Raw genomic sequence first — 26,961 nt, forward strand, 5'->3', positions numbered from 1 at the left:
TAACTCAGCAAGGTGTATAAACGCCAACGGAGGAGGCTAGATTGCATCCTGTCTCTATTACAACCTATTCCTCAGTGGAACAGCGTCACTTTGCATTAAGCAGGGCCCTTTTCTAAGCCTTTTCTTGTGACTAGGTGGAGTTGCGTTAACCACACTTTAGGGACTGAAGCATACACACACACCCCAGGCTTATCTCAGCAGCACTGTTCATCAAACGACATCAGCCACCATCAGGAACGATCCAATTCAAGATCTCCCGCAGGAGAAGACATTCTTACCTTTGACACCAACGGGGTGGGGTCTGGCAGCCACCCCCTCCGTCAGTAATCGCTGTGCCCATACTCGGAGGGTCTCATCGAGCCGGTAACGGCAGCGCAGAGTCAATCTAGCGATCCAAGACAAAAATAAAAAGCAACGCCATGACACCTCCCATCACGATATTGTACAATTTGACATTTTAATGTCTTGACTGTTGCAATGCACCCTACGTGGGGCTGCCCTTGAAAAGCATCCGGAACTTCCAATTGGTTCAAAATCCAGAGGTCCGCATGGTTTTGTGCAGGTGTGCAGAGCTGTCACCTCTCCTGTCGATTTGCTTCCAAGTACAATGCAAGGTGCTGGTCGTCACCTTTAAGCCCTACATGGCTTGGGACCAGTTTATTTGAAGAACTATCTCTTCCCGGTCACATCCACCCGTCCCACCAGTGCAGGGAGGCAGGGAATGCTGTGGGTCCCCTTTTCTAAGGAGTGACATCTGGCGGGAACCAGAAGAAGGGCCTTCTCTGTGGTGGCTCCCACCCTGCAGAGATTAGACTGGCTTCCACTTTGACTCTCTTTTGCAAGGCCCCAAAGACCTTGTTTGCCAATGGGCCTGAGGAATCCAGAGTGAGATGGAGCCCATCAAGTGGCTCGTTTGATTGTTGTCACCGTGTGTGTGTGGGTGTGTGTATGTGTGTTTATGTGTGTATGTAGAGAGTTATTGTTTTATTGTTTCCAGATTTGGGTTTTTATTTTTTGTAAGCTGCCCCCGAGTCACTTTATACACTTTGACTTTATTGTCACTTTGAATGTACACTAATCAGCATACATTAAAATGAAATTTCGTTGCATTCAGCTCTCAAAGGGTCACCAACCTCGCATATACATAAATATGACAAAAATAAATCAATACAGAATTATGCATATACCCACATATATTATATGATATAATAACCAGTAATTGACTCAGCTTGACCATCTTCCTCTAGGACAGACATGTCAAACACAAGGCCCGGGGGCCAGATGCGGCCCACGAAGTGGTTTCGTGTGGCCCACGAAGCCATCCTGGAAACAGTGAGGGAACGGCCCCCGCTGCCTTGGCCCTGGCCCCGCTGCCTTGGCCCTTGGCCCTGGCCCTGGCCCTTGGCCCTGGCCCCCGCTGCCTTGGCCCTGGCCCAGGCCGGCCGGGAGCCAATGTACAATTTTGTGATGGCCATCTATGCTGAAACGCATTCAGTCTTAGCTCCACAAGGCCGTCTAGAAACAGCGAGGAACCAGCCCCTGCCGCGTCGGACCCGCCCCCTGGGTGCATGCTGGGGAGATGTCACCCTTTGTGAGGAATGAAGAAATGGACCATGCCTTGGCGCTTGCCCCGATCCCACCCCCTTCTGCCAGAGACCCTCAGATCTGTCCCACTCCTGCCCAGGCCCCCTTGACGCGTACGATATAGAGCTGGCCATGCCCACCCAGTAGGCCACACCCACTCCCTCCACGCCTACCCAGTAGGCTGCACTCACCTTGGCCACACACCCCCGCCCCCCCCCCGAGGGCAACCGTAATGCTGATGCGGTCCTCAATGAAATTGAGTTTGATACCCCTGCTCTAAAAGAGTCTTTTTTTTCTTTTCTTTTTTTTTGCTTTTTACCTATACTGAGGGTCCCTGGTTATGATGGGGTTTGCTTCTGGAATCATCTCTCTCTCGAAAATCACTTCGTTTTCATAGATGAAGTAGTTCCCTTCAAGCTGAAAGCAAGAAAGACAATGCTAAACGTTTAACTTCACCGGAAGGATTGGTTGAATGCCAATCCAAGGATGCACCACCAAGGGGCAATCCTGCTGCATGATATTGGCAGTCCCACCATTGAGGTCAAAACTCCAAACACTATTGGAGCCCAAAATTTCTGTTGCTAAGCGGGACAGTCCTTAAGTGAGTTTTGCCCCATTGGATGACCTTTCTTGCTACAGTTGTTAAGTGAACCACTGCAGTTAATAATAATAATAATAATGATGATGATGATGATGATGATGATGATGATGATGATGATGATGATGATGATGATGATAATAATAATAATAATAATAATAATAATAATAATAATAATAAAAAAAGTTGGAAGGGACCTTGGAGATCATCAAGTCCAACCCCCTGTTCAGGCAGGAAACCCTATACCATTTCAGACAAATGGCTGTACAGTCTCTTCTTAAAAACTTCCAGTGTTGGACCATTCACAACTTCTGGAGACCAGTTGTTAATTGTTCTAACTGTCAGGAAGTTTCTCCTTAGTTCTAGGTTGCTTCTCTCCTTGATTACAGTAGTTTCCATCCGTTGTTTAGTTGCTAACACAATTGTTAAGTGAATCTGGCTTCCCCCATTGACTTTGCTTGTCAGGAGCTCGCAAAAGGGATCACGCGACCCTGGGACATTGTGACCGTCATAACTATGAACCAGTTGCCAAGAGTCTGAATTTTTTATCACGTGACCCACAGGGATGCTGCAACAGTCATGTGGAAAATGGTCATAAATCATCTATTTCAGTGCCGTTGTAGCTTTGAATGGTTACTAAATGAACTTTTGTAAGTTCTATATTCCACTTCTTTGGCATTAAGGACGTTCAATATGGTTGGGTTTCAAGGTCACACAGAGAGTCCCAATTCACATGGAATTGTTGTAGAATACATCTTAAAATGTTGGACTCACTGTCACACTTCTGGTCCCAGGCCATCATGAAGTGGTCAACTTCCACACAAATCAGTTGGGAATAGCTGGTTTAACATGTTGCTCTGAAGTGGTGGGACTCCATGAAGGACATAACTTCTTCTGAGGAGACCCCAGCCCCATTTTTCTCCCACCCCCAGGGGTAGGCAACCTTGGCTCTTTTATGACTCGTGGACTTCAACTCCCAGAATTCCTCAGCCAGCCACGCTGAGGGGAAAGGGAGAGGTTTCCAAGCTGAGCCATGCTGGCTCAGGAATTCTGGGAGTTGAAGTCCACGAGTCATAAAAGAGCCAAGGTTGCCTACCCCTGCCCACACCCAAAATACTAGGATCTCCCAACCCGTATGCATCCATTGGGCAACTAAGGTTTTTTTTTTAATTGCCAAGTACAGGTAGTCCTTGACTTACAACAGTTGGTTTAGTGACTGTTCAAAGTTACAACGGCACTGAAAAAAGTGACTTATGGCCATTTTTCACACTTAGGACCGTTGCAGCATCCCAGGATCACGTGGTTTACATTCGGATGCTTGACTTCTGACTCACCTTAATGACAGTTGCAGTGTCCCAGGGTCACGTGATCCCCTTCTGGGACCTTCTGACAAGCAAAGTCAATGGAGAAACCAGATCCACTTAACTGTATTACTACAGTAACTTATCAACTGCAGTGGATCCACTTAACCACTGAGGCAAAAAAGGTCACAAAATGGGGCAAAACTCACTTCACAAATCTCTCATTTAACAACAGAAATTTTGGGCTCGTTTGTGGTCGTAAGTCAAGGACTACCTGTATAAGATAGGATAGGATTTTTATTTCTAATTTATTTCTGTTCACGCACATCCTCAAAGAGGAAGTGAGATGGCTTCCCAAAGATCAGCCAGGCTCGTCCGAGTGCTGCCTCCTGGCTGTGACATTTTGTATTTTTTCCCCCTTCCAGTTGTAAAAGTGGAGATGCTGGGGATCGAACCCAGGACCTCATACATGCAAAGCATGCGCTCTACCACTGAGCTACATCCCCTTTCCTGCTTGGTTAACTTTTGTGACCTTCTGAGAAGCAAAGTCAATGCGGAAACCAGATCCACTTAACAATTGTGTTACTAATTTAATAACTGCAGTGATTCACCTAACAAACGTAAAATGGGGCAAAACTCACATAACGAATGTCTTACTTAGCAACATAAATTTTAGGCTCAATTGCAGTTGTAAGTCAAGGACTACCTGTACTGAAATAAATATGAGGATGGGTGGATGAAACTTATCAGCTCATGCTGCATTTTCAGGATTTAAAGATCAGCTATCCTGAAAAATCAATGTCAACCTCTAGCTCGAGAATCCAAATAAAACTCCAGGTTCATCCTGTTTCCGAAAATCTTACTGTTTATTGAATACACTGCATGGGTATGTCGAAGAAAAACTAACTTTGAGGTTCCAACACCAAATCATAGGCTTAAACAATAATTTTCCCAGCCAAACCCCCATCTTACGTAGTCCATATAAACAAGTTCACTTTGTTATGGGAACCATCTGCTTCAAATCGACACCTATTCTGGTGTCCTTGAAAAGGTTTCAGGCTCTCACGGTCTTCAGCAGAATTGTAGAAGTTTAATTTCTCTATCTAACCCACTCAAAAGTAACACCTCCCCCCTTACTCTAAAGGCAAGTTGAAACGCAGAGGCACATAGCTGCCAAAGTTTCAGCCTTGACAATCCATATGATTATTTCTAAATTGTTTCACAAGGTTTGGAGGGGGTGATGGAAACAGTGCAGCTGCAGAAATACTCCTTGTTGACATGCAGATTCAGTCAAAAAAAGCCAACAGTGAAAATCTGCAGATCTTGAAATCCTCCCGTTTTGAAACTTCATGGAACAAATAGTTATTCCTTGACTAGATTTATCCTTCATAGGACGATTCTTCATGGTACCAAAAGCAGCATAAGAGGCTTGCAAATCCCCCAGAATTTAAGTCAGAAGGAAGACAATGCCACACAACAGAGAAGGAGCAGATGCACTATGGAGCATCCCAAAGATGTTTTTTCATGAGGCAACGGGACTTTCTTGTTTTTCTTTGAAGAAGTTTCACTTCTCATCGAAGAAGCTTCATCGCTTGTTGGATGAGAAGTGAAATGTCTTCAGAGAAAAACAAGAAAATGCAGTTGCCTTGTGGAAAAGCATCTTTGGGACAATTATAACCTGGATGACTGAGAATCTCCATAGACCTCTATGCAGCATCTTCTACTTCTTGGATAATGGATGAATCCTCTGAGGCACAGCTACCCTACACTCAAGTTCCTCATTATCCTGGCTCCCATCCACATTCAAACATCTCTTACTTACTCTTCTGACGGTACCACAGGTGGCCACAGAGAAAATGAAGAGGGCCTTGGTGTCATCAACTGCAACTGGTCTACAGTTCTTATCCCGTAGATGAGTTCTGTTAGGGTTTAACTCTGGTTTGGTATCCAAGCTGAGCATGATAGCAGTCATGGTTCCATTGGGAAGGCATACTGCAGAATAACAACAATGAAATAATTACATTTATATGCCACCGAAGTTCCAGCAACCAGGGAATTGAAGTCATTTAATCCAGAACTTCCCACCTGGCAAAGTTTATTTCCAAAACAGTCAGAGTCTATGTCCCAAAGGTGCTTTTTTCCCAAAAGGCAACTGGGTTTTCTTAATTTTTTTCTTTGAAAACATTTCTCTTCTCAGCCAAAAAGCTTCTTGGATGAGAAGCAAAACATTTTCAAAGAAAAATAGTAAATAATAATAATAATAATAATGATGATGATGATGATGATGATGATGATGATGATGATGATGATGATGATGATGATGATGATGATGATGATGATAAAGTTGGAAGGGACATTGGAGGTCATCTAGTCCAACCCCCTGCTCAGGCAGGAAACCCTATACCATTTCGGACAAATGGCTGTCCAGTTTCTTCTTAAAAACTTCCAGTGTTGGCGCGTTCACCGCTTCTGGAGGCAGGTAGTTCCACTGGTTAATTGTTCTAACTGTCAGGAAGTTTCTCCTTAGTTCTAAGTTGCTTCTCTCCTTGATTAGTTTCCATCCATTGCTTCTTGTCCTGCCTTCAGGAGCTTTGGAGAATAGCTTGACTCTCTCTTCTTTGGGGCAGCCCCTGAGATATTGGAACACTGCTATCATGTCCCCCCTCGTCCTTCTCTTCGTTAAACTAGACATATCCAATTCCAGCAACCGTTCCTTATATGTTTTAGCCTCCAGTCCCCTAATCATCTTTGTTGCTCTTCTCTGTACTCTTTCTAGAGTCTCAGCATTTTTTTTACATCGTGGTGACCAAAACTGGATGCAGTATTCCAAGTGTGGCCTTACCAAGGCATTGTAAAGTGGTATTAACACTTCATGTGATCTTGATTCTATCCCTCTGTTAATGCAGCCAAGCACTGTGTTGGCTTTTTTGGCAGCTGCAGCACACGGCTGGCTCATATTTAAGTGATTGTCCACTAGGACTCAAAGATTCCTCTCACAGTTACTGCTATTGAGCAAGGTACCCCCTATACTATACCTGTGCATTTGGTTTTTCTTGCCTAAATGTAGAACCTTACTTTTTTCACCACTGAATTTCATTTTGTTAGGAAGTCCAGTTGCCTTTTGGAAAAAGCACCTTTGGGATAACCATGGCCTGGATGATTGAGAATCTCCATAGACAATCAGAGTCTCTGAGTTACATCTTGCGACTTCAAAAAACAGAAGAATTCCAGGCAGCTTTCAACAAAAGGCAGACACACAGAAATCTACATTCACACACACAGTTCAGAAAAGAAGACTCATGCTGAAGAAATCCTGAAATGCAGACTGCTGTAAAGCATGCTGAAAAGGAACATCCCAAACTGAGTGAAATATTTATTCAATCCTGTCCAATTCTCAGAGACTGTATGGACCAGTCCCTGCAGTTTTCCAGGCAAGGTTTTTCAGATGTGCTCTGCCCTTGTCTCCTTCCTAGGGCTGAGAGAAAGTGACTGGCCCAAGGTCACCCCACTGGCTTTGTGCCTAGGACAAGACTAGAACTCACAGTCTCCTGGTTTCCAGGTTGATGCCTTAACCACTACACCAAACTGGTTTTCTTGGAACACTATGAGGACCAACCAAAACACCAACCAGGGCGCAAAATTGCGAATGCTTCAGAAGTTTTAATTAAATGAAATCTAAAAAAAGGAAGGAAGGGTGTCTAAATATGGGTTTAAGCCATGAGGTCGGCTGCTGAAAAACGAGGATCTCAAAATGAAGATTGCTGTCTAAACACACGAGACAGTCGGAGGCATCATGAAGAAGGAACAATAATGGCATAAATCTTCATCCCAAATTGTAAAAGGTTGTTGATATCCAATATATCTCCTCCGTGGGTGGATAGCACAATGTCAAGTCAAAGTAATGCAAAAACAAATTGTCTTTAGCAGGAGGTTCAACAATCAAACCTCCAACATTAGACTGTTGGCCAACAGTCATCCCTAGTCTCCTACACTAGCAGCCACTACTTCTCAGAATTAAATTAAAATGTTGCAATGTTTAAAAAGGCTGAAATCTTGCAAGACTGCCAAACATCATGAGCTTTGGTATTGCCAAAACTCTCCAGAAAATCAACTGGTGTAGGAGCACGAATGTATTTCCAGAAAACATTGCAGACTACAGGAACCATTTGCCCTTCAGTTTGAGATGCAAACAACACAGACTCATCCCCAACAGCCTGTGCGCCTGTCTTCAACCGTGAAGGGACCCAGGGCAGAAAACATCCTGCAGCCAAGGTGGCTCCACGCCCATTTGCACTACTCAGGTGACCCTGAGGACAAATGACCAGCTGTCTGCAAGGAATATAAATCCTTCCATTCCTCACCAACCAGTCAGAGCTGAAGAAGCTTCTTGGATGAGAAGCGAAACGTCTTCAAAGAAAAACAAGAAAGTTAGAGTTAAACTATGTTAATATTTGATTGTATTATATTTGGGTAGCTTTATTTAGATTTGGGATGTTATGTGCTTATCCCTGTATTCAGTTCTGGGAAGTCCAGGGGGGGAGGGGGGAAGGGGATGAAGGGGGTAGAGTTATATAAAATTTGGTGTATTAATATGTTATAGAGAAATAATGAATATTTTTTTTTGTGAAGAGAAGGTGGTCGGCTGGTACCCCCAAACTGCATCCGAAGGTTGAGGAAAAGAAGGAGGTGGGATGTGTAGGGTAGTTGGAAGAGAAGAGAGGTGTGGGTAGGGGGGGGAGGAAAGGAAGAGGAACAACCTGCCTCCAGAAGCGGTGAATGCTCCAACACTGGAAGTTTTTAAGAAGAGACTGGACAGCCATTTGTCCGAAATGGTATAGGGTTTCCTGCCTGAGCAGGGGGTTGGACTAGATGACCTTCAAGGTCCCTTCCAACTTTACTATTATTATTATTATTATTATTATTATTATTATTATTATTATTATTAAGTAGGTAGGAAGGGTGAAAGAGAGGGTGGATGCGGGGGGGGACTGCCGATCACCTCTGAAAATATGATGTTTAATAGGTTTTTTTTTTATGTGCACCATATTTGTATTAAGAATTTGTTTATTTGAAAATTAATAAAAATTTGAAAACGAAAAGAAAAACAAGAAAGTCCAGTTGCCTCTTGAAAAAGCACCTTTGGGACAACCATGACCTGGATGACTGAGAACCTCCATAGACATCTCCAGAAAATCACCCCAGCAATCCAAATGGGATTTGGGAAGAGGAAAGGTCTACAGACAATTCCGTGGCGGCGGGAGACAAAAGGCTATAAAGAGCAAAGGCCCTGCTAGATGGTTAAACTGAGCTAGTTTTAGTCTAAAGACTCCCATACCTTGAAAATAAAATGAGAACCTGCACTGTCCTTGTGAAAATAGAACTTGTCTGCAAGCCTTGTCTGGGGCTGAAGGACCTAGCAGGATGACTAAAGGGATGTTCCAGCCACTGTTATACATCTTGACTCACCCAATAGTTTTCTAGTAGGGAAGATACAAGATCTGGAGAACTCCACCATCGTCAGCAGTGTCTTGTTATCCCGCAGGCTGAAATCTAGCCGAACAGTAACTCCGCGGAGAGAGATATCCTGAGCCAAGGAGGAAAGACAGAGGTTGGAGACAGTTCCATGCCAGCCTGCTCACCTTGGAAGGTGCACCATCTCTTTGCCCCTTTGCCCAGGACAAATGACGAGATACAGTTAAGGAGAAAGATCTGCATATGGTTGCCATTTGGCTGTTTCTCCATCTAGCCCAGGGGTATCAAACTCAATTTCATTGAGGGCCGCATCAGCATTGCGGTTGCCCTCAGGAGACCGGGTGGGTGGGGCCAGGTTGGGTGTGGCCTACTGGGTGGGCATGGACAGAGTGGGTGTGTCCTATTGGGTGGGCACGGCCAGCTCTACATCGTTCGTGTCAAGAGTGCCTGTGGGGGGCCTGGGCAGGAATGGGACAGATCTGAGGGTCTCTGGCAGAAGAGGATGGGACCGGGGCAAGTGCCAAGGCATGGTCCACTGGAGGAGCCCCACTGCCTGCTGAAACCCCTCCGCCGGAGCCCATCAAGCCGGATATGTGAAGTAGGCAAGGGCCGTTTGCTGACCACTTCCAGGCGATGGTGCATTTCTTCATTCCTCACAAGGGTGACACCTTCCCAGCATGCACCCAGGGGCTGGTTCCTCGCTGTTTCCAGACGGCCTTGTGGAGCTAAGACTGAATGCATTTCAGCATAGATGGCCACCACAGAATTGTACATTGGCTCCCGGCCGGCCTGGGCCCGGGCCAAGGCAGCGGGGGCTGTTCCCTCACTGTTTCCAGGATGGCTTTGCGGGCCACATGAAACCACTTTGTGGGCCGCATCCGGCCCCCGGGCCTTGTGTTTGACATGTCTGATCTAGCCTATGATGAGTTAAAAAGCTCTCTGGGTTTAAGACAGAAGGAAAGCTTGTGACTGTCTTTTAGGCTTCCTTCTCATGGAATCAATGGGCTGGAAGACATATTCCACAAAGTCTTTTAGTCCAACCCCCTGCCTAAAGCAGAGATCTTCAGATCATCCCACCATTATGGGGCTGTCCAACCTTTGCTTGGTTGGAAGCCGCCAGTGATTGAACCTCATCCTTCCAGGAGGGAGGCTGATCCATTGCTTCATAGCTCTCAAGATCAGGAAAATCCTCCTTATATCAGGTTTGGATCTCCCTCGGTGAGCTTCTTCCCATTTGTCCTACTCTACAGAAAATAAATCCATGCCCTCTTCATTGGAACACCCTTTCACGTATTGGATGTAGTTCATATAGAAATGGCATTTTCAAATCATTTATAATGATCATAGGCCAGCACAAAAAATATGGACTACAAACAATTAGAGAGTGAGATAGAGATAGAGAGAGAGAGATAGATAGAGAGATAGATAGATAGATAGATAGATAGATAGAGAGAGAGAGAGAGAGAGAGAGAGAGAGATAAATAGAGAGATACTAATAATAATAATAATAATAATAATAATAATAATAATAATAATAATAATAATAATAATAATAATAATAATAATAAGTTGGAAGGGACATTGGAGGTCATCCAACCGCCTGCTCAGGCAGGAAACTCTATACCATTTTGGACAAATGGCTGTCCAGTCTCTTCTTAAAAACTTCCAGTGTTGGAGCATTCACCGCTTCTGGAGGCAGGTTGTTCCACTGGTTAACTGTTCTAACTGTCAGGAAGTTTCTCCTTAGTTCTAGGTTGCTTCTCTCCTTGATCAATTTCCACCTGCTGCTTCTTGTCCTGCCTTCAGGCGCTTTGGAGAATAGCTTGACTCCCTCTTCTTTGGGGCAGCCCCTGAGATATTGGAAGACTGCTATCATGTCCCCCCTCGTCCTTCTCTTCATTAAACTAGACATTCCCAATTCCAGCAACCGTTCCTTATATGTTTTAGCCTCCAGTCCCCTAATCATCTTTGTTGCTCTTCTCTGTATTCTTTCTAGAGTCTCAACATCTTTTTTACATCCATCCGTTGCTTCTTGTCCTGCCTTCAGGCGATAGATAGATAGATAGATAGATAGATAGATAGACAGACAGACAGACAGACAGACAGACAGATATCTCAGGGGCTGCCACAAAGAAGAGGGAGTCAAGCTATTTTCCAAGGCTCCTGAAGGCAGGACAAGAAGCATCGGGTGGAAACTAAGCAAGGAGAGAAGTAACCTAGAACTAAGGAGAAACTTCCTGACAGTTAGAACAATTAACCAGTGGAACAACCTGCCTCCAGAAGCGGTGAATGCTCCAACACTGGAAGTTTTTAAGAAGAGACTGGACAGCCATTTGTCTGAAATGGTGTAGGGTTTCCTGCCTGAGCAGGGGGTTGGACTAGATGACCTCCAAGGCCCCTTCCAACTTTACTATTATTATTATTATTATTATTATTATTATTATTATTATTATTATTATTATTATTATTATTATTATTACAGTCACACGTACACATTAAAAATACACTTAAAAAGGTATATATGCAAAAAATCTATAGAGAAGGGTAAAACATTAGATAAATATAAGAAAAGATAAAAGTCAAGATGTGGCTCACTAAATCTATTACAATATAAAATATTTTTCTGTCCTCATGAAAGATTAAGAAATATGTTTATCTTTTATTTCATATACAGTGAAGGGTTGGTTAGCACTGATACCTGGCTACAATCATGCTCTCCATCCAAGGTGGTTATATTAGGGGGATTTTATACCTTTTTAATTGGATTTTATGCACCATAAATCAACTAGTTCGGGGCCTAGATGTGTATTGGACTGCCTTCAATCTATAGTTATCTTTAACAGCTGTGTAATATGAGCTACGTAGGATAATGCACCAAGTCTCTTTCCTTGGAAACTGTCATCTACAGGAGCCAATGTGATACACACACACCTCGTATATCAAGCCAGTAGCCAAAAATGGCACGAACAGGTAGAAGTAGCTGCCATCATCTTGAACGGTGTAATTCTGCGATACTGCAAGTTCATTTGTCAGTTGAAGGTTACCCACATAAGGAACCCAGTAGCGATCCAGAGTCCCGTGGGTCATGACCACGCCAATATGTCCTCCATCGCAGAAGCCCTCAAACACGGGAAGAACTGAGAACACGGGAACAAGAGCAGCAATCAGATGCAGCAAGGAAAATAAAAAGATTTGAGGTCAGTTCCACATTCCCTGCTCAATAAGAGTTGATTTTAAGGGGCTTTGGTGAACAGGGCAAGTTGGCCTGGTTCCCATAAGACACGGATCTCCAAACGTGGGAACTTTAAGACTTGTGGACTTCAACTCTCAGAATTCCCCAGTCAGCCATGCTGGCTGAGGAATTCTGGGAATTGAAGTCTACAAGTCTTAAGGACACCTGCCATAAAATGTAGACAGAATGGATAATGTTTGATGGCCAGAAAATGTACAGTGTTTTGAGGCTGAAGGAGAACCACAGTAAACAAGTGGATATTGAAGTGGTAAGTATAATGTATTGATGTGAATTACTTGGAAAAGTTGAAAAAGGTGATAAGACTCTGTCAGTTAAGTGCCAGACTTGCTGTCTGCAGACTCATTATAATATGTTAAGCAGGAAGGATACCTTAATCCAATTGGCTGTTGCCTATTGCTGAATGTATAAATAGAGGTGGAGCAGTAGTTAACCGGGCTTCTGTTTAAACCAGTGGTCCTCAACCTTTTTAATGCTGTGACCCCCAACCGGTCGTAAGTCGAGGACTAAACCGGTCGTAAGTCGAGGACTAAACCGGTCATAAGTCGAGGACTACCCAACCGGTTGTAAGTCGAGGACTTTCCCTGCCCGGGAGCACCGTGCATGCGTGGTTCCGCCCCCTGCGCCGGCCGAGGCGTAGCTGGCAAGCGGCAGAGACGGAGCAGGCCGACCACCAGCTGGCCCAGCTCAAGGGAGGTAAGGCACCCGCCGGAAAAGGGGAAAAAAATGGCAGACAGCCTTGCTTGGCGACCCCCGTGAAATGGTCGATTGACCCCAAATGGGGTCGCGACCCATAGGTTGAGAACCGCTGGTTTAAACCTTAAATCAGGGGTGGCAAACTCAATTTCATTGAGGGCCGTATCAGCATTGCGGCTGCCCTTGGGGGGTCAGGTGGGTGTGGTCAGGGTGGGTGCGGCCTACTGGGTGGGCATGGCCAGCTCTACATCATTCGTATCAAAGGTGCCTGTGGGGGCCTGGGCAGGAGTGGGACAGATCTGAGGGTCTCTGGCAGAAGGGGGTGTGACAGGGGCAAGCGCCAAGGCATGGTCCATTTCTTCATTCCTCACAAAGGGTGACACCTCCCCAGCATGCACCCAGGGGGCAGGGCCAATGCGGCAGGGGCTGGTTCCTCGCTGTTTCCAGACGGCCTTGTGGAGCTAAGACTGAATGCGTTTCAGCATAGATGGCCACCACAAAATTGTACATTGGCTTCCTCCCGGTCGGCCTGGGCCAGGGCCAAGGCAGCGGGGGCCGTTCCCTCACTGTTTCCAGGATGGCTTCGCGGGCCACACGAAACCACGTCGCGGGCCGCATCCGGCCCCCGGGCCTTGTGTTTGACATGTCTGCCTTAAATAAAGAGTTGTTTGTTCACCTGCTGCCTCGTGGATGCCTCACCGAGCACCAAACTTAACAGTAAGTGTGGCTCCATGTCATACAGATGGGGCTATCATCCCCAATTTCTCCCATTTGCCAGTGAGGTAGAGTTAACAATGTCACCAGATTCCTTTGCAAATATTGAAATATCCTTGGCATCAAGGAAGGGTTTCAAAAATAAAATACTCTCACGGTTTTTTCTCTCTCCCTACCCTACAGGATCCATGAAGTACGACCTGATAAAGCAGTGACGATCAAGGAAGAAACATTAGAACTTGGAAAATCAGAAGCACTTCTTTCTAAAGCTACAGCCCCAAAAGACCATCAAACTCAAAAGGTGGGGAACGATGGCCTTCTTTATGACTTGAGGACTTCAACTCCCAGGATTTCCTGAGCCAGCCATGCTGACTCAGGAATTCTGGGAGTTGAAGTCCACAAGTCATAAACATGTCATTGTTCCCTACCCCTGATCTTACTGGATGGAGATAACTTTTAAGCACTCTGGATCCGCTTGGCCAAGCAGACTCACCTACATCAGCAACTTCGCATTCAATTATTCCAGGATGGGTAAACGACTTGCCCTTTGGGAGCAGGAAAAATGTATAGTCAAGGTGCAGAGTGTATTTCCTGATGTTGCCATACAGATACTACAAGAGAAAAAAGTTCATACAAACTCATTGGCATATAGCAGTGATGGCGAACCTTTTAGAGACTGAGTGCCCAAACTGCAACCCCAAACCCACTTACTTATCGCAAAGTGCCAGGGCTACATCAGCATTATGGTGCTCTCAGCGGGGTTGGGGGGCATGGCCCACTGGATGGGCGTGGCTGAAGTCACGGCAGACTGGGTGAGCATGGCCAAGGCCAGTCCCTTGCCATCTCTGGGGCATCCCCGGGAGGCCAACGCCGCTTGCTCACTCACTTCCTGCCCTGTCGCTTCCAAACGCCACGTGCTCGCTACTCTAGCAAACTCTGCTGGGGCAATGGTGCACGTGCCCACAGAGAGGGCTTTGAGTGCCACCTCTGGCATGCGTGCCATAGGTTCGCCACCACTGGCATATAGGGATCCCCTGCTATCCTAAATACAGGTGCCGAAATTCTGATCACTTGACCCTGAGGAGGCTAGGACGGCTGTGTTAGGCTCCGTTGTACATCCCATTTTTCAAGGCCAAGGTAACTTTGAACGGTCACTAAACAGGACTGCTTGTATAACTCATAGCGAGGAGATTCACTGTTAAAACCAATTTTGTTAGGGCTTAGCATAATAAGCAGATCAGGTTCACTTGTTAAACTGAACAAATGTGCATACCCTTTGGTTCACCTACAAGTTCCTAGGTTATTATTTTGCACAGGAAGGTCAAGATTATGCAATATTTTAGTGTCCTCCAGCAGGGTGTAGAGTAGACAACAAATCCCATGATTCCCTCACCTGAATGGCCGGGGCTTAGAGAAACTGTGATCATACATGCCTGCAGGATGTGATTTTAAGGAAAGCTTACCTAAGGAAAAAAAAAGAGCCCAAGGAACATGCTCTGACCTTTCACAAAAGATGAGTGCAACTCAACTTAGTAAGCTTGATGTTATCAACTCATTTGAGCAAGAGGGACAAGCACCTTGGCACAATCAAAGCTGCAAATGTCTGCCACTTGGGCAAAAGCCGTCTCCTGAAAGTCGCCATGCAACTTCCCGTCTTACCTTCTGTTCCACCAGCGGGTTGGAGAAAGGGACCTTGAGAATGAAAACTCGGGTGTGGTTGGCGTTGGGGACTTCCTCCAGGGTGCAGCCATATCCTTTGATTTCTGGTGGCGTTAAGAGTTTGCCGCCTATCGCAACGGCAGACAGTTCCACATCGGCGAGGAAGTTCCCTATGCTGACGTCGAAGTAGCCATTCTCTGGAACCGTGTCTAAGGAGAACCAGAGGTTTCAGCTGGAGAAAACTACACCTACAACAATTTCCCAGATGTAGTTGGGATGACAGAGAGATCAGGTAGTCCTCCACTTACGACAACGGAGCCCAAAATTTCCATGCTAAGCAAGACATTTTACAACCTTTGCCATCACAATTATTAATTGTGAATCCAGACTGAACTTGTTAAAGTTAGTAACTTGGTTGTTAAGTGAATCTGGCTTCTCCGTTGACCTTGCTTGTCAGACGGTCACAAAAGATGATCACATGACCCCGGGACACTGCAACCGTCCTAAGTACATGCCAGTTGCCGAGCATTTGAATTTTGATCATACGACCATAGAACAGTTGTGAGTATGAAAAATGGTCATAAGTCACTTTTTTTCAGTGCCGTTGTAACCTTAAATTAAATAAATGGTTGTAAATTGAGGTCCATTGTAAATAAAGAAAATATGGCCACCCAATTGAAAGAGCACTCCTTTTTTGAGAGTCAAAACAGCTGGGGCCCCAGTTACTGACTGGAGAAGTCTGGGATTTGAAGTCCTCATATCTTCAAGTCACTAATTTAGAAAGCACTGATTTAGATTTTGTTGACACTTCATCTTTGCAAATGCTACCACTTCTAATAAAATCAAAAAAGGTATTAAAGAGGAATTTATTTCACCTTATAAGCATTTCATCTACATCTTTGAGGATCAGAAGAACCAAAGACTGAGATTTGAACCTTTAAAGCAACGAGGCTTTAAGGACAAGAGAAATAGACGCCCAATCCAGAGGATGGGATGCTTTTTACTGATTCAAATGATACTACAAACAACAAAAGGACATATATCGATTGAAAGGGAAGCTTTGTTATGGAAACCTGCCAGGCACAAAAAGAAGGCCAGAATAAGACTGAAAAAAGAAATTTGAAATTATATGTAATGTATTAAAAGGCACTGTAGAATTATGGACTGATTTAAGGATTAAGATTTAGAGTTAGAAGTAAGAGAAAAATGGGTGATTATTAGAATATATATCTTAAATAGATTAAGAATGTACTTCTTGGAATAATAAGTTTATTTCTATGAAAACTACTATGTAATGGAATGAAGAAATTTGAAGAGGCTTTTTAGATCTGGATTGACTCAATAATTAATTGATTATGTTAAATTAGCAAGTTGATGTTTTTGTGTGATAACATGGGTGTTCTTAGGTATGATAATTATTTGGTTGGAATTTGAATTTTGTTTAATGGACGGAAATGATTTAAGGTTTGATATTATTTTGCTATGTTAAAGAGATTGATTGATTGATTGATTGATGGACTATATGTATAGGGTAGACTAATATTTTATTTTAATTAGGATAAATATTGTGTAGTAAAAGAAGAAATAAATGAGACTTGTGATAAAATTAAGGATTTAAGAGATCAAGAATTAGATTGCACCTAGAAGGGATACCTGAAGTGAGAATGTATTTATTTAAGGTTAAATTTGATTATGGTAATTGTAAATTCATAATGCTCTAAAACAGGTTTAGGATTTATAGAAATCTAGAAATGGATTATTTTAAATATATTATGCTATTTGAGGGAAATAGAGAGGGAATATTTGATGTATTGATTTGAGCTATTCATATATGGTTTTATTTTTGGATGCTTGATTAAGCCAGCACCACGGTGTGTCTCAAGCACTTTGTTTTAAGAATTAAAAAACCAATAAAACTTTTTTTAAAAGTATATGGTAGGAACCAGTCCCAGAAGTCATTTTTTTTTAACCTGGGTCACTTTAAAAGAGGTGAGCCAGAGCTTACTGGCTAGGAGGGAATTCTGGAAGTTGAAGTTTATTTTTCTTAAAGTGACCCAGGTTCAGAAACACTGGGTTACCAACTTAAAACTTTTTCCAGTGTTTTGTTTAGATCTTCAGTACATGAACCACACGGCGGAACCTGACTAAATTCAGAAGCTAAAGGGACTATGGGCTTCTTTAATAATAGGAGAGGAAACCACCAGAAACAGCAAGGTGAGACTGGAAGGACTATGGAGTCATCCAGATCACGGTTGTCCCAAAAGTGCTTTTTCCAGAGGCAACTAGACTTTCTTGTTTTTCTTTGAAGATGTTTCGCTTCTCATCCAAGAAGCTGCTCCAGCTCTGACTGGATGGTGGGGAATGGAAGGATTTATACTCCTGCAGACAGCTGGTCATTTGCCTTTTAGAGTCATTGAGGCCACTTGGAGGTTTATTTGTGTCCTGAGTGGTGCAAATGGGTGTAGAGCTTTCCTGGAACTGCTGGAAGGACTGAGTTGTAGACTGGAGATAGAGGATGTTGTATCCATTTGCATCACTCAGGTGACCTTGAGGGCACAAATAAACCTCCAGGTGGCCTCAACGACTCTCTAAAAGAATGCAAATGACCAGCTGTCTGCAAGGAGTATAACTCCTTCCATTCCCCACCATCCAGTCAGAGCTGAAGAAGCTTCTTGGATAAGAAGCACAACATCTTCAAAGAAAAACAAGGAAGTTCAGTTGCCTCTCAAAAATGCACCTTTGGGTGAGACGGGAAAGGAAAATCAATCCTTGCACCGTGTGAGCAAAATAAATATAAGACTTTGAGATGAGCTCAATCCAAACAAGATTTTAATTTTTGCTACATGATCCTACACTATCAAAGCTGACACCAGAGCATAGAACAACTTAAAGAAGTAGTGCAAGATAGGAAGATGCGAAGAGTCTTGGCCCACAGAATCTGCAAGATTCGGACATGACTGAACATCACCATGCAACCTTAAACCTCTGTTCCACCATCTGTCTTCCATAAGCCAGCTCACTTTGTTCTAGGAAAAGCCAAACGTGATGCAGAACTTACTGTCAATGAGCACCGGTATCTGTGGGGCAAAGGGTGCGCGGATAAACTTGAAGATCCGATGACGGGTCCGGTCACTTTCATCTCCTCGCCATCTGCGGTCCAGGAGGAGTTTGATGCTGTACATGGTGCCATAACGATTGTCGATCACGTCACTCTGGAAAGGAACAAACCAATGTTATAATGCATTCTGAGCCTCTTGTCTAAAAGTCTGTAGAGATTCTCAGTCATCCAGATCATGGTTGTCCCAAAGGTGCTTTTTCTAAAGGCAACTGGACTTTGTTTCTCCTTGAAGCTCAAGGAGGGAGAAGGAGGAGGAAGGAGAGGGAGAAGGAGGAGAAGAAGGAGGAGGAGAAGGAGAAGGAGGAGAAGAATGAGGAGGAGAGGAGGAGGAGGAGAAAAGAAGAAGAACTAGAAGAAGAAGTAGAAGAAGCAGCAGAAGAAGAAGAACTAGAAGAAGAAGAAGAAGAAGAAGAAGAAGAAGAAGAAGAAGAAGAAGAAGAAGAAGAAGAAGAAGAAGAAGAAGAAGAAGAAGAAGAAGAAGATGATGATGATGATGATGATGATGATGATGATGATTCTTGTATGAGAAGCAAAATGTCTTCAAAGAAAAACAAAGTCCAGTTTCCTTTTGAAAAAGCTCCTTTGGGATGGCTTGTCTGAAAGGCTAACAGCCACCCCTAGGGAAAGGACCACTCCCCAGCACGGACCTCGGTGATTCCTCCTGCGGCTCCAATCGGGACTGTGATGCTGATGAAGTCGGCGTCTGTCAGGAAGCTGTACCCATTCCGCACAATCGTGCTACTATCAATTCTGCGCCCGTCCACACCCATTTCAATGGCCTCATCTTCGAACTGAAGGGGGAATTTCACCAGCGACGGCATGATCCGTGGCGTGGTCCAGCGCAAGGCGGTGGTGCTAAAAGTGGGAGGGTCTGCAGGAGACAGAAGGTGAATGTGTGGGGTCGAACACTGAATTTAAGGGTAGATGGCATACGTGGTCTCAGTAAAACTCTGCTGGGAAGATCCAGCTCTTAAAATTTGCCTCTTCTGCTAGGCTTCGGATTAGAAAGGGGGGATGGACCCTTTGCCTGGTATTTTAGTTTGTCAGTATTTTTGGCTGCTCTTTTTTGAAGGATTTATATCTTGTTTTTTATTCTCTTTATTCTTTTATTCTCTATCTGTAATTCATGACAGATGGAAGGAAGGAAGGAAGGGAGGGAGGGAGGGAGGGAGGGAGGGAAAACGGAAGAAAAAGTGGAGGAAGGGAGGAAAGGAAGGAAGGAAAGGAGGAAGGGAGGGAAGGAAGGAGGGAAAGAGAGGAAGGGTAGAAAGAAAGAAAGAAAGAAAGAGAGAGAGAGAGAGAGAGAGAGAGGAGGGAGGGAGAGAAAGAGATGGAGGGATGGAAAGAAAAAGGAAGGAAGGAAAAGTGGAAGGAAGGGAGGAAAGTGGGAAGGTGGGATGGAAAGAGAAAGAGGGAGGGAGGGAAGAAAGAAAGAGAGAAAGAAAGAGAGAGAGAGAGAGGAGGGAGGGAAAGAGACGGAGGGAGAGATGGAAAGAAAAAGGAAGGAAGGAAAAGTGGGAGGAAGGGAGGAAAGTGGGAAGGTGGGATGGAAAGAGAAAGAGAGGAAGGGAGGGAAGAAAGAAAGAGAGAGAGAGAGAGGAGGGAGGGAAAGAGACGGAGGGAGAGATGAAAAGAAAAAGGAAGAAAGGAAAAGTGGAGGAAGGGAGGAAAGTGGGAAGGTGGGATGGAAAGAGAAAGAGAGAGGAAGGGAGGGAAGAAGGGAGAGAAAGAGGGAGGGAGATAGGAAGAAAAAGGAAGGAAGAAAAAGCGGGAGGAAAGAAGGAAAAATGGGAAGGAGGGGGAGGGAAGGAGGGAGTGGAAAGGGAGAGAAGAGGGAAGGGAAAGAGGTAGGAGGGATGGTAAGGGAGAGGAAGGAAGAAAAAGTAGAAAGAGGAAGGAAAAGGGGAAGAAAGACTTGCCCACAGTCCACAATTGGAAGAGGGAAGCACCTTGTTATCCTCTGTTAACTATCGAGGGACAGGAAAAAAAAGAAAGCAAAGCGACTCACTGACAGGGCAGGCCACAGCAGTGTCCACAATCAGGATCATCCAGGCCTGTTTATAGAAGATGGTGGCTCGGGCTACTCTCACTTCCAAGCCCTGCACCTACAGTGGAAGGAATAGCCCGGAGGCGCAGTTTATCCTGGTGCCAACACCTAAGCAACTCAGATCAGGTGAGCTTTTACACCCCTTGGCTGAGGTTTTGCTCCATTTTACGGCCTTTCTTTCCACAGTTGTTAAGGGAATCACGGCAGCTGTTAACGTTAGTAACACAGTTGCTCAGTGAATCTGCTTCCCCATCGACTTGGCTCATCCGAAGGTCACAAAAGGTGATCGCGTGCAACCCTCCTAAATACATGCCAGTTGACAAGCTTCTGAGTTTTGATCGTGTGACCATAGAGATGCCACAATGGTCTTAAGTGTGAAAAATGGTCATAAGTCGCTTTTTTTTCAGCGCCATTATCACTTCGAAGGTCGCTAAACGAATGGTTGCAATTCGAGGACTATCTATATACTACGACCTGTGGCTCTTCATAGTTGGAAGCCTAACCCATGGTCAACTGAAACATGGTTTGATCACAGAATACCCTGAACCATAAACTAATCAGGCAGCTGAGTAGACGAACCAGCCACATCTTCGCCTTATCTATTGTGTGAACCAAACCGGAGTCAGTTTGGTGTGAGGCTCTTCAAAACAATGCTTGGCTTCTATCTCAGCCACACCTCTGCCACCAGACCTGGTTCTGAATCTTAGTAAACATTGGACCTTCTCTTACCATAGCCACTTCGGTCTGCTGGGTGTTGTAAGGGGTGCGGAAGAGAACACGGGTAGCTGTTGTATTGAAGCCATAGCCCAAGCTATAAGCGTGGGTAGCTGTCATGTTCTCAGTGGCGCCATTTTGGAAATGGAAAACCACTTGCCAGACTTGGTTCATTGCCCCTTGAGCCTACAACGACAAACACAGAGGAGGAAGGAAGGAGATGTTCAGAGATACAGGTCCTGCTTGAGGCTTCCATTGATGAAGAAAACACGTTTTGAGGAAGCTGCAATATTTGCTGAATGGCATTTCATGCTACGTTCATCAAGTGCGATGCTTCTTCTGTTGAAATGGGAAGAATTAACGGTGTGCTACAGATTCTTCTAGCCCAGTGATGGCGAACCTTTTAGAGACCGAGTGCCCAAACTGCAACCCAAAACCCAGTTATGCGTTGTCGGGTGCCGGGTGGGTGTGGCACATTGGCTAGGTGTGGCCCACTGGGTGGGTGTGGCCAATTGGATGGGTGTGGCCCATTGGGCGGGCGTGGCTGCGGTGGTAATGGCAGACTGGGTGGGACTAAAAAGTTCAATCAATCAATTCCAACTTTGCAAGATCTTTTTTTTTCCCCACGAGAAGTTGAAACTGACTGATTGATTGAACCTTTTTTTTTTTTTTTGCACATGACGGCGGAGGCCTAAAGCGAAAATGTTTTATAAAACCCAGCTGAAGGCCTAGGACTGTGGCGACGGCGTGCGTGCTCACAGAGAGGGCTCTGAGTGCTGCCTCTGGCACCCGTGCCATAGGTTTGCCACCACTGTTCTAGGAGATGCAAGCTTTTATGAAGTCTCCAACCAGGAAGTTCATGCGTCAGTGAAGCCACCAATATACCGTATTTCCCCGAAAATAAGACCCAACTGGAAAATAAGCTCTAGCCATGATTTTTCAGGACGCTCGTAATATAAGCCCTACCCCAAAAATAAGCTTCAGTTAAAATTGTCAGCCAGATGGACGCATTTAGTACCATATTTCCCCCCAAATAAGACATAACTGTAAAATAAGCCCTAATGTGTTTTTTGGAGCAAAAATGAATGTAAGACCTGGTCTTATTTTGGGGAAAACACAGGTAGATGCTGTGGAGTCTAAGGCAGCTGCCAGAAGCAAACATGTCTCCTTCGCATTCCTATACAGCTACATCTAACTCTAAAGCCAGAATTCTAATACAAGCCTGTAGTGGTACCTCTCCAGTTGAAGGAAGAAGGAGATCAGAAGGGTGCCACCTTCTCTAAACCAAGTATCATTGAGATGTATAAATGCCAGCTTCCCAAATTTCCCACCAATGGAGCCATTGCTGAGGATTCTGGAAGCTGAAGCCCCCACATCTGGAGAATCTTAATGTCTACTTCAATGTTCCTCAACTTTGAAAACTTGAAGATGTGTGGACGTCAATTCCCAGAATTGCCCAGCCAGCATCAATTACATCAATTCCACCACATATTTCCCCTTTCTATTACCCCAACATTAATACAACTCTGCCCCCACTGCGGCCAGCATCCTTACCACAGGCCACACTGCCATCCAATCTTCATTCAAGGCCTCACTTGCTCTTCCTGGGACAGCCCGCCGGACAGAAACCTGGAGCGGAAACATTAGCAGCTGAATACCCACGTCTATATCTACCTCAGAATAACATAATTGGAAGGGATCTTGGAGGTCTTCTAATCCACCTCCCTGCTCAAGCAGGAGACCCTATGCCATTCCAGACAAATGGCTGTCCAATCTCTTCTTAAAAACCTCAAGTGATGGAGCACCCACAACTTCTGGAGGCAAGTCATTCTACTGATTAACTATTCTAACTGTCAGGAAATTTTTCTTTAGTTCTAGGTTGGATCGCTCATTAATAAGTTTCCACCCATTACTTCCTGTCCTGCCTGCAAATGTTTTGAAAATTAAGTTGACCCCCTCTTCTTTGTGGCAGCCCCTCAAATACTGGAACAGTGCTATCGTTTCACCCCTAGTCCTTCTTTTCATTAAACTAGACATACCCAATTCCTGCAACCATTCTATATATGTTTTAATCTCCAGCCCCCTAATCATCTTAGTTGCTTTTCTCTGCACTCTTTCTAGAGCTTCAACATCTTTTTTGCTTCGTGGTGACCAAAACTGGACGCCGTGTTCCAAGGCTGGTCTTAGCAAAGCAGTATAAGGCAGGACTAACACTTCATGTGACCTTGATACTATCCCCCATTGATGCAGCCTGCCACTGTATTGGGTTTTTTTTGGCAGCTGCAGCCCACTCATATTTAAGTGGTTCAGTATCTATGCAGAGACACTATTTTTTTTTAAAAAAATAGCATGCTAGCATATTGTGCAAACTCAACTGATTTAATCTAAGCAACCAGAAATTCCATTTAGGTACATCAAACTACCTCAATAATGTTATTTAAATTTAGTAGCTGGAACAGTGAAGTTGTACAATGAGTAGAACACACTGTTATAAGTTGATTGGTTGAAGAGTGCTGGCTCATGAGCGAGGCAATCTGCATTGTGATTGGTTGCTGTGGGTGTAAAGGGAGAGTTTCCCTTTTTCTCTCTGTCTTTTTCTTCTGTAGGCTCCGTATACCATGCTGAGATTTATCTGATCATTTACCTCAGGGAGTAGTGATGTGCCTGACTATCTTGTCTGCTGTATATATAGACCAGGGGTAGGCAACCTTGGCTCTTTTATGACTCGTGGACTTCAACTCCCAGAATTCCTGAGCCACGAGTCATAAAAGAGCCAAGGTTGCCTATCCCTGATATAGACATTAAAATACATTTAGTTATACAAAACTATAAGTTTGACTCCCCATTTGGACACCTGCTGCACAGTTCCCTGACAAATAAATGGATGAGCCTTATTTTACTCACCTCCATGTAATTCTCCTCACAAACAATCTCACGAGGGCTCCATGGGGCATCAAGGAGACAATTCATGGACACTTCATAAGCAGCAGTTATGTTATCAAGGCTGGTAACTTCCACCTGGAGCCGGAGGCTGAAATCCTGGTCAAACTGAGCAAGGGGATTTAAAGAATATTTGCTATGAATAAAATGTCTCAAATGGAATAGGAATGGGAATAGAATAACAGAGTTGGAAGGGACCTTGGAGGTCATCTAGTCCAGGGCTTTTCAACCTTTTCACCCATTGTACCACGTTTAGGATATGTCAACATCCGAGTGCCACCCGTTGCCTAGCAAGGTGTCAAAAACTTGATGACCCAAAAAAAAAAAGAAAAGAAAAAAAGTGATGAAGTACAAGTAGTCCTCGACTTACAACAGTTCACTTAGTGACTGTTCGAAGTTACAATGGCACTGAAAAAAGTGCCCCCCAAGCCACAGCCAAGCAAGACAGCTACCTGCCTGCCTGCCAGGTGGCGCTCTTCCTCCTGTCCGATGTTTTCATTGTTGTGAGCATTTCTGTTGAGGATTGGCAGCGGGGGTGGGGTGGGGGGTGCTTGGTTTTTATTCCCCCCGTCTGCTGGGTGGTTGCAGCAGGTTTTGGTCACTTCACATGACCCTGGGACACTGTGACCATCATAAATATGAATCAGTTGCCAAGCATCCGAATGTAAATCACAAGACTCTGGAGATGCTGCAACATTCCAGCTGATTGGCGCTTCTTCTGGGCTCAGCAGAAGCACCAGGATCAGCGCCGAGCTGCAGCTGGAGCCTGGCGCTGATCCTAGCGCTTCTGCTGAGCCCTGACAGCCCCGAAGAAGCGCCGATCAGCTGGAAAGCAGCACTGATCCTGGCGCTTCCGCTGAGCCCTGACAGCCCTGCAGCTCCAGCCATCTCTCGCTCAGGCTTGTGCGGTGCTGCCACCGGTTCAGCTCATTCCCGTCCCCCGCTACCACATTTCTAGGATGGTCGCGTACCACCTGCCAGGTGCCAATGTACCACAGGTGGTACCTGTACCACTGGTTGAAAAGCCCTGGGATAAGGGACTACGAGAGAAATTTAAAAGCTTAAGGCTGGATTGAGAATTTAAAAGGACACCTCAGGAGGCGGCAAGGAACTCTCAAAAACTGCTCCAGAACTTCAAAAATGCAATCATCATGAGTCAAGCTTGATCTGAGAGCACTTTTACTTTTGTCTTAATATGCTTGTAATGACTTGGAGGCAGTCCTCAACGTATAACCCTAACTGAGTCCAAAATTTCTGTCTGCTTCCCCATTGACTTTGCTTGTCAGGAGGTTACAAAATGGGATCATATGATCCTGGGATATTGCAATTGTCATAAATATCAACCAGTTGCCAAGCATCCAAATTTTGATCACGTGACCATGGGGATGCTGCAATGGTCGTAAGTGTGAAAAATGGTCCATAAGTCACTTTTTTTTCAATGACATAACTTTGAGCAGTCACTAAATGAACAGTTGTAAGTCAAGGACTACCTGTAATATTTATTTATTTATTTGTTTGTTTGTTTGTTTGTTTGTTTGTTTGATTTTTGCGAGAGTTTTATTTTTTACAATATTTATTTGTAATTTATTTGCCATCTATCTCACTGTGGGGTTACTCTAAGTCAGTGATGGCGAACCTTTTAGAGACTGAGTGCCCAAACTGCAACCCAAAACCCACTTATGCATCGTCGAGTGTGGTCCATTGGCTGGGCGTGGCCAATTGGCTGGGCGTGACCAATTGGGTGGGCATGGCTGCAGTGGTAATGGCAGACTGGGTGGGACTAAAAAGTTCAATCAATCAATTCCAACTTTGCAAGAACTTTTTTTTCCCGCGAGAAATTGAAATTGACTTATTGAACCTTTTTTTTTTTTTTGCACATGGCGGCAGAGGCCTAAAGTGAAAAGGTTTTATAAAACCCAGCTGAAGGCCTAGGACTGGGGTTACGACACGCATGCCCACAGAGAGGGCTCTGAGTGCCGCCTCTGGCACCCGTCCCATAGGTTCGCCACCACTGCTCTAAGTGGCTTACAATAATAAAAAGGAAGAAAATGAAAGGAATGTAAACAGAACCGAGTTTTAAATAATAGAATAAAACAAACAATGACAGAGGAAAACAACGAGAATAATGCATCAATGTGATAACCAAAAAGATGGATGGGTAGAGAACAGAGAGCAAGGTGTGCGTGGAGTCTGCCATCAATCTAGCAGCCACCTCCAGTGTGAAACTCCTCCATTGGGTGCCCAGGCCAACTGGCAATGATTATGGGTTTTTAAATTCCCAATGTAGCCTTAAGCTTTCAAATTTCCTTTGTGATCTCTTCTCCAAGGAGGCAGGAGGAAATCCTTGTTTTTTTCCAAAATCTGAATAGGCCTTGGATTTCTTGGGGAAGATTTCCATTCTTCCTACAGAATCTGGTTTATAAACTCTCCTGCCCAACTTCAAGCAGGATAGGGCATAAATCTTACCATATTGCGGACGGAACAAGCCAGGAATGAGATACGGATTTCTGGATTTCCATAGAGGTCAACGCCATGGGTGAACCCACACTGAGTAGCGATGTTATCAGTCAAAGAGATACGCTGGCCGAGTTCATCTAGGGAAAGAAAGAAACAAATTCATCATCCAAGCCAGTTAGCAGCAGCTTCTGCTTACCATCACAGTTTAATGAAGAGAAGGACGAGGGGTGACATGATAGCAGTGTTCCAATATCTCAGGGGCTGCCACAATGACAAAGAGGTCAACCTATTCTCCAAAGCACCTAAAAGCAGGACACGAAGCAATGGATGGAAACTAATCAAGAAGAGAAGCAACCTAGAACTGAGGAGAAATTTCCTGATGGGGAGAAGAGTCAACCAGTGGAACGACTT

General features: G+C 44.6%; 1 protein-coding gene and 1 non-coding gene across 2 annotated transcripts; both read right to left on the reverse strand.

Annotated features, from left to right (window-relative positions):
* Positions 1-246: 246 nt before the first annotated feature.
* Positions 247-26,687, reverse strand: LOC107298956 (the record flags this gene model as incomplete). The annotated part of the gene is made up of 14 exons (XM_015828313.1): positions 247-385; positions 1,904-2,001; positions 5,306-5,475; positions 8,950-9,067; positions 11,887-12,092; positions 14,109-14,226; positions 15,275-15,483; positions 18,333-18,486; positions 19,040-19,263; positions 20,401-20,497; positions 21,169-21,339; positions 22,708-22,782; positions 24,058-24,201; positions 26,560-26,687. Coding segments are annotated over 14 exons (2,051 nt in total), but the record flags the coding sequence as incomplete, so codon positions are not given.
* Positions 3,918-3,989, reverse strand: TRNAA-UGC. The gene has a single exon. It is a non-coding gene; the product is annotated as a tRNA-Ala (tRNA).
* Positions 26,688-26,961: the final 274 nt, after the last annotated feature.

The sequence above is a fragment of the Protobothrops mucrosquamatus genome, unplaced genomic scaffold (genome assembly GCF_001527695.2).
Source record: "Protobothrops mucrosquamatus isolate PMUCROS unplaced genomic scaffold, P.Mucros_1.0 scaffold4393, whole genome shotgun sequence".
Classification (NCBI taxonomy): domain Eukaryota; kingdom Metazoa; phylum Chordata; class Lepidosauria; order Squamata; family Viperidae; genus Protobothrops; species Protobothrops mucrosquamatus.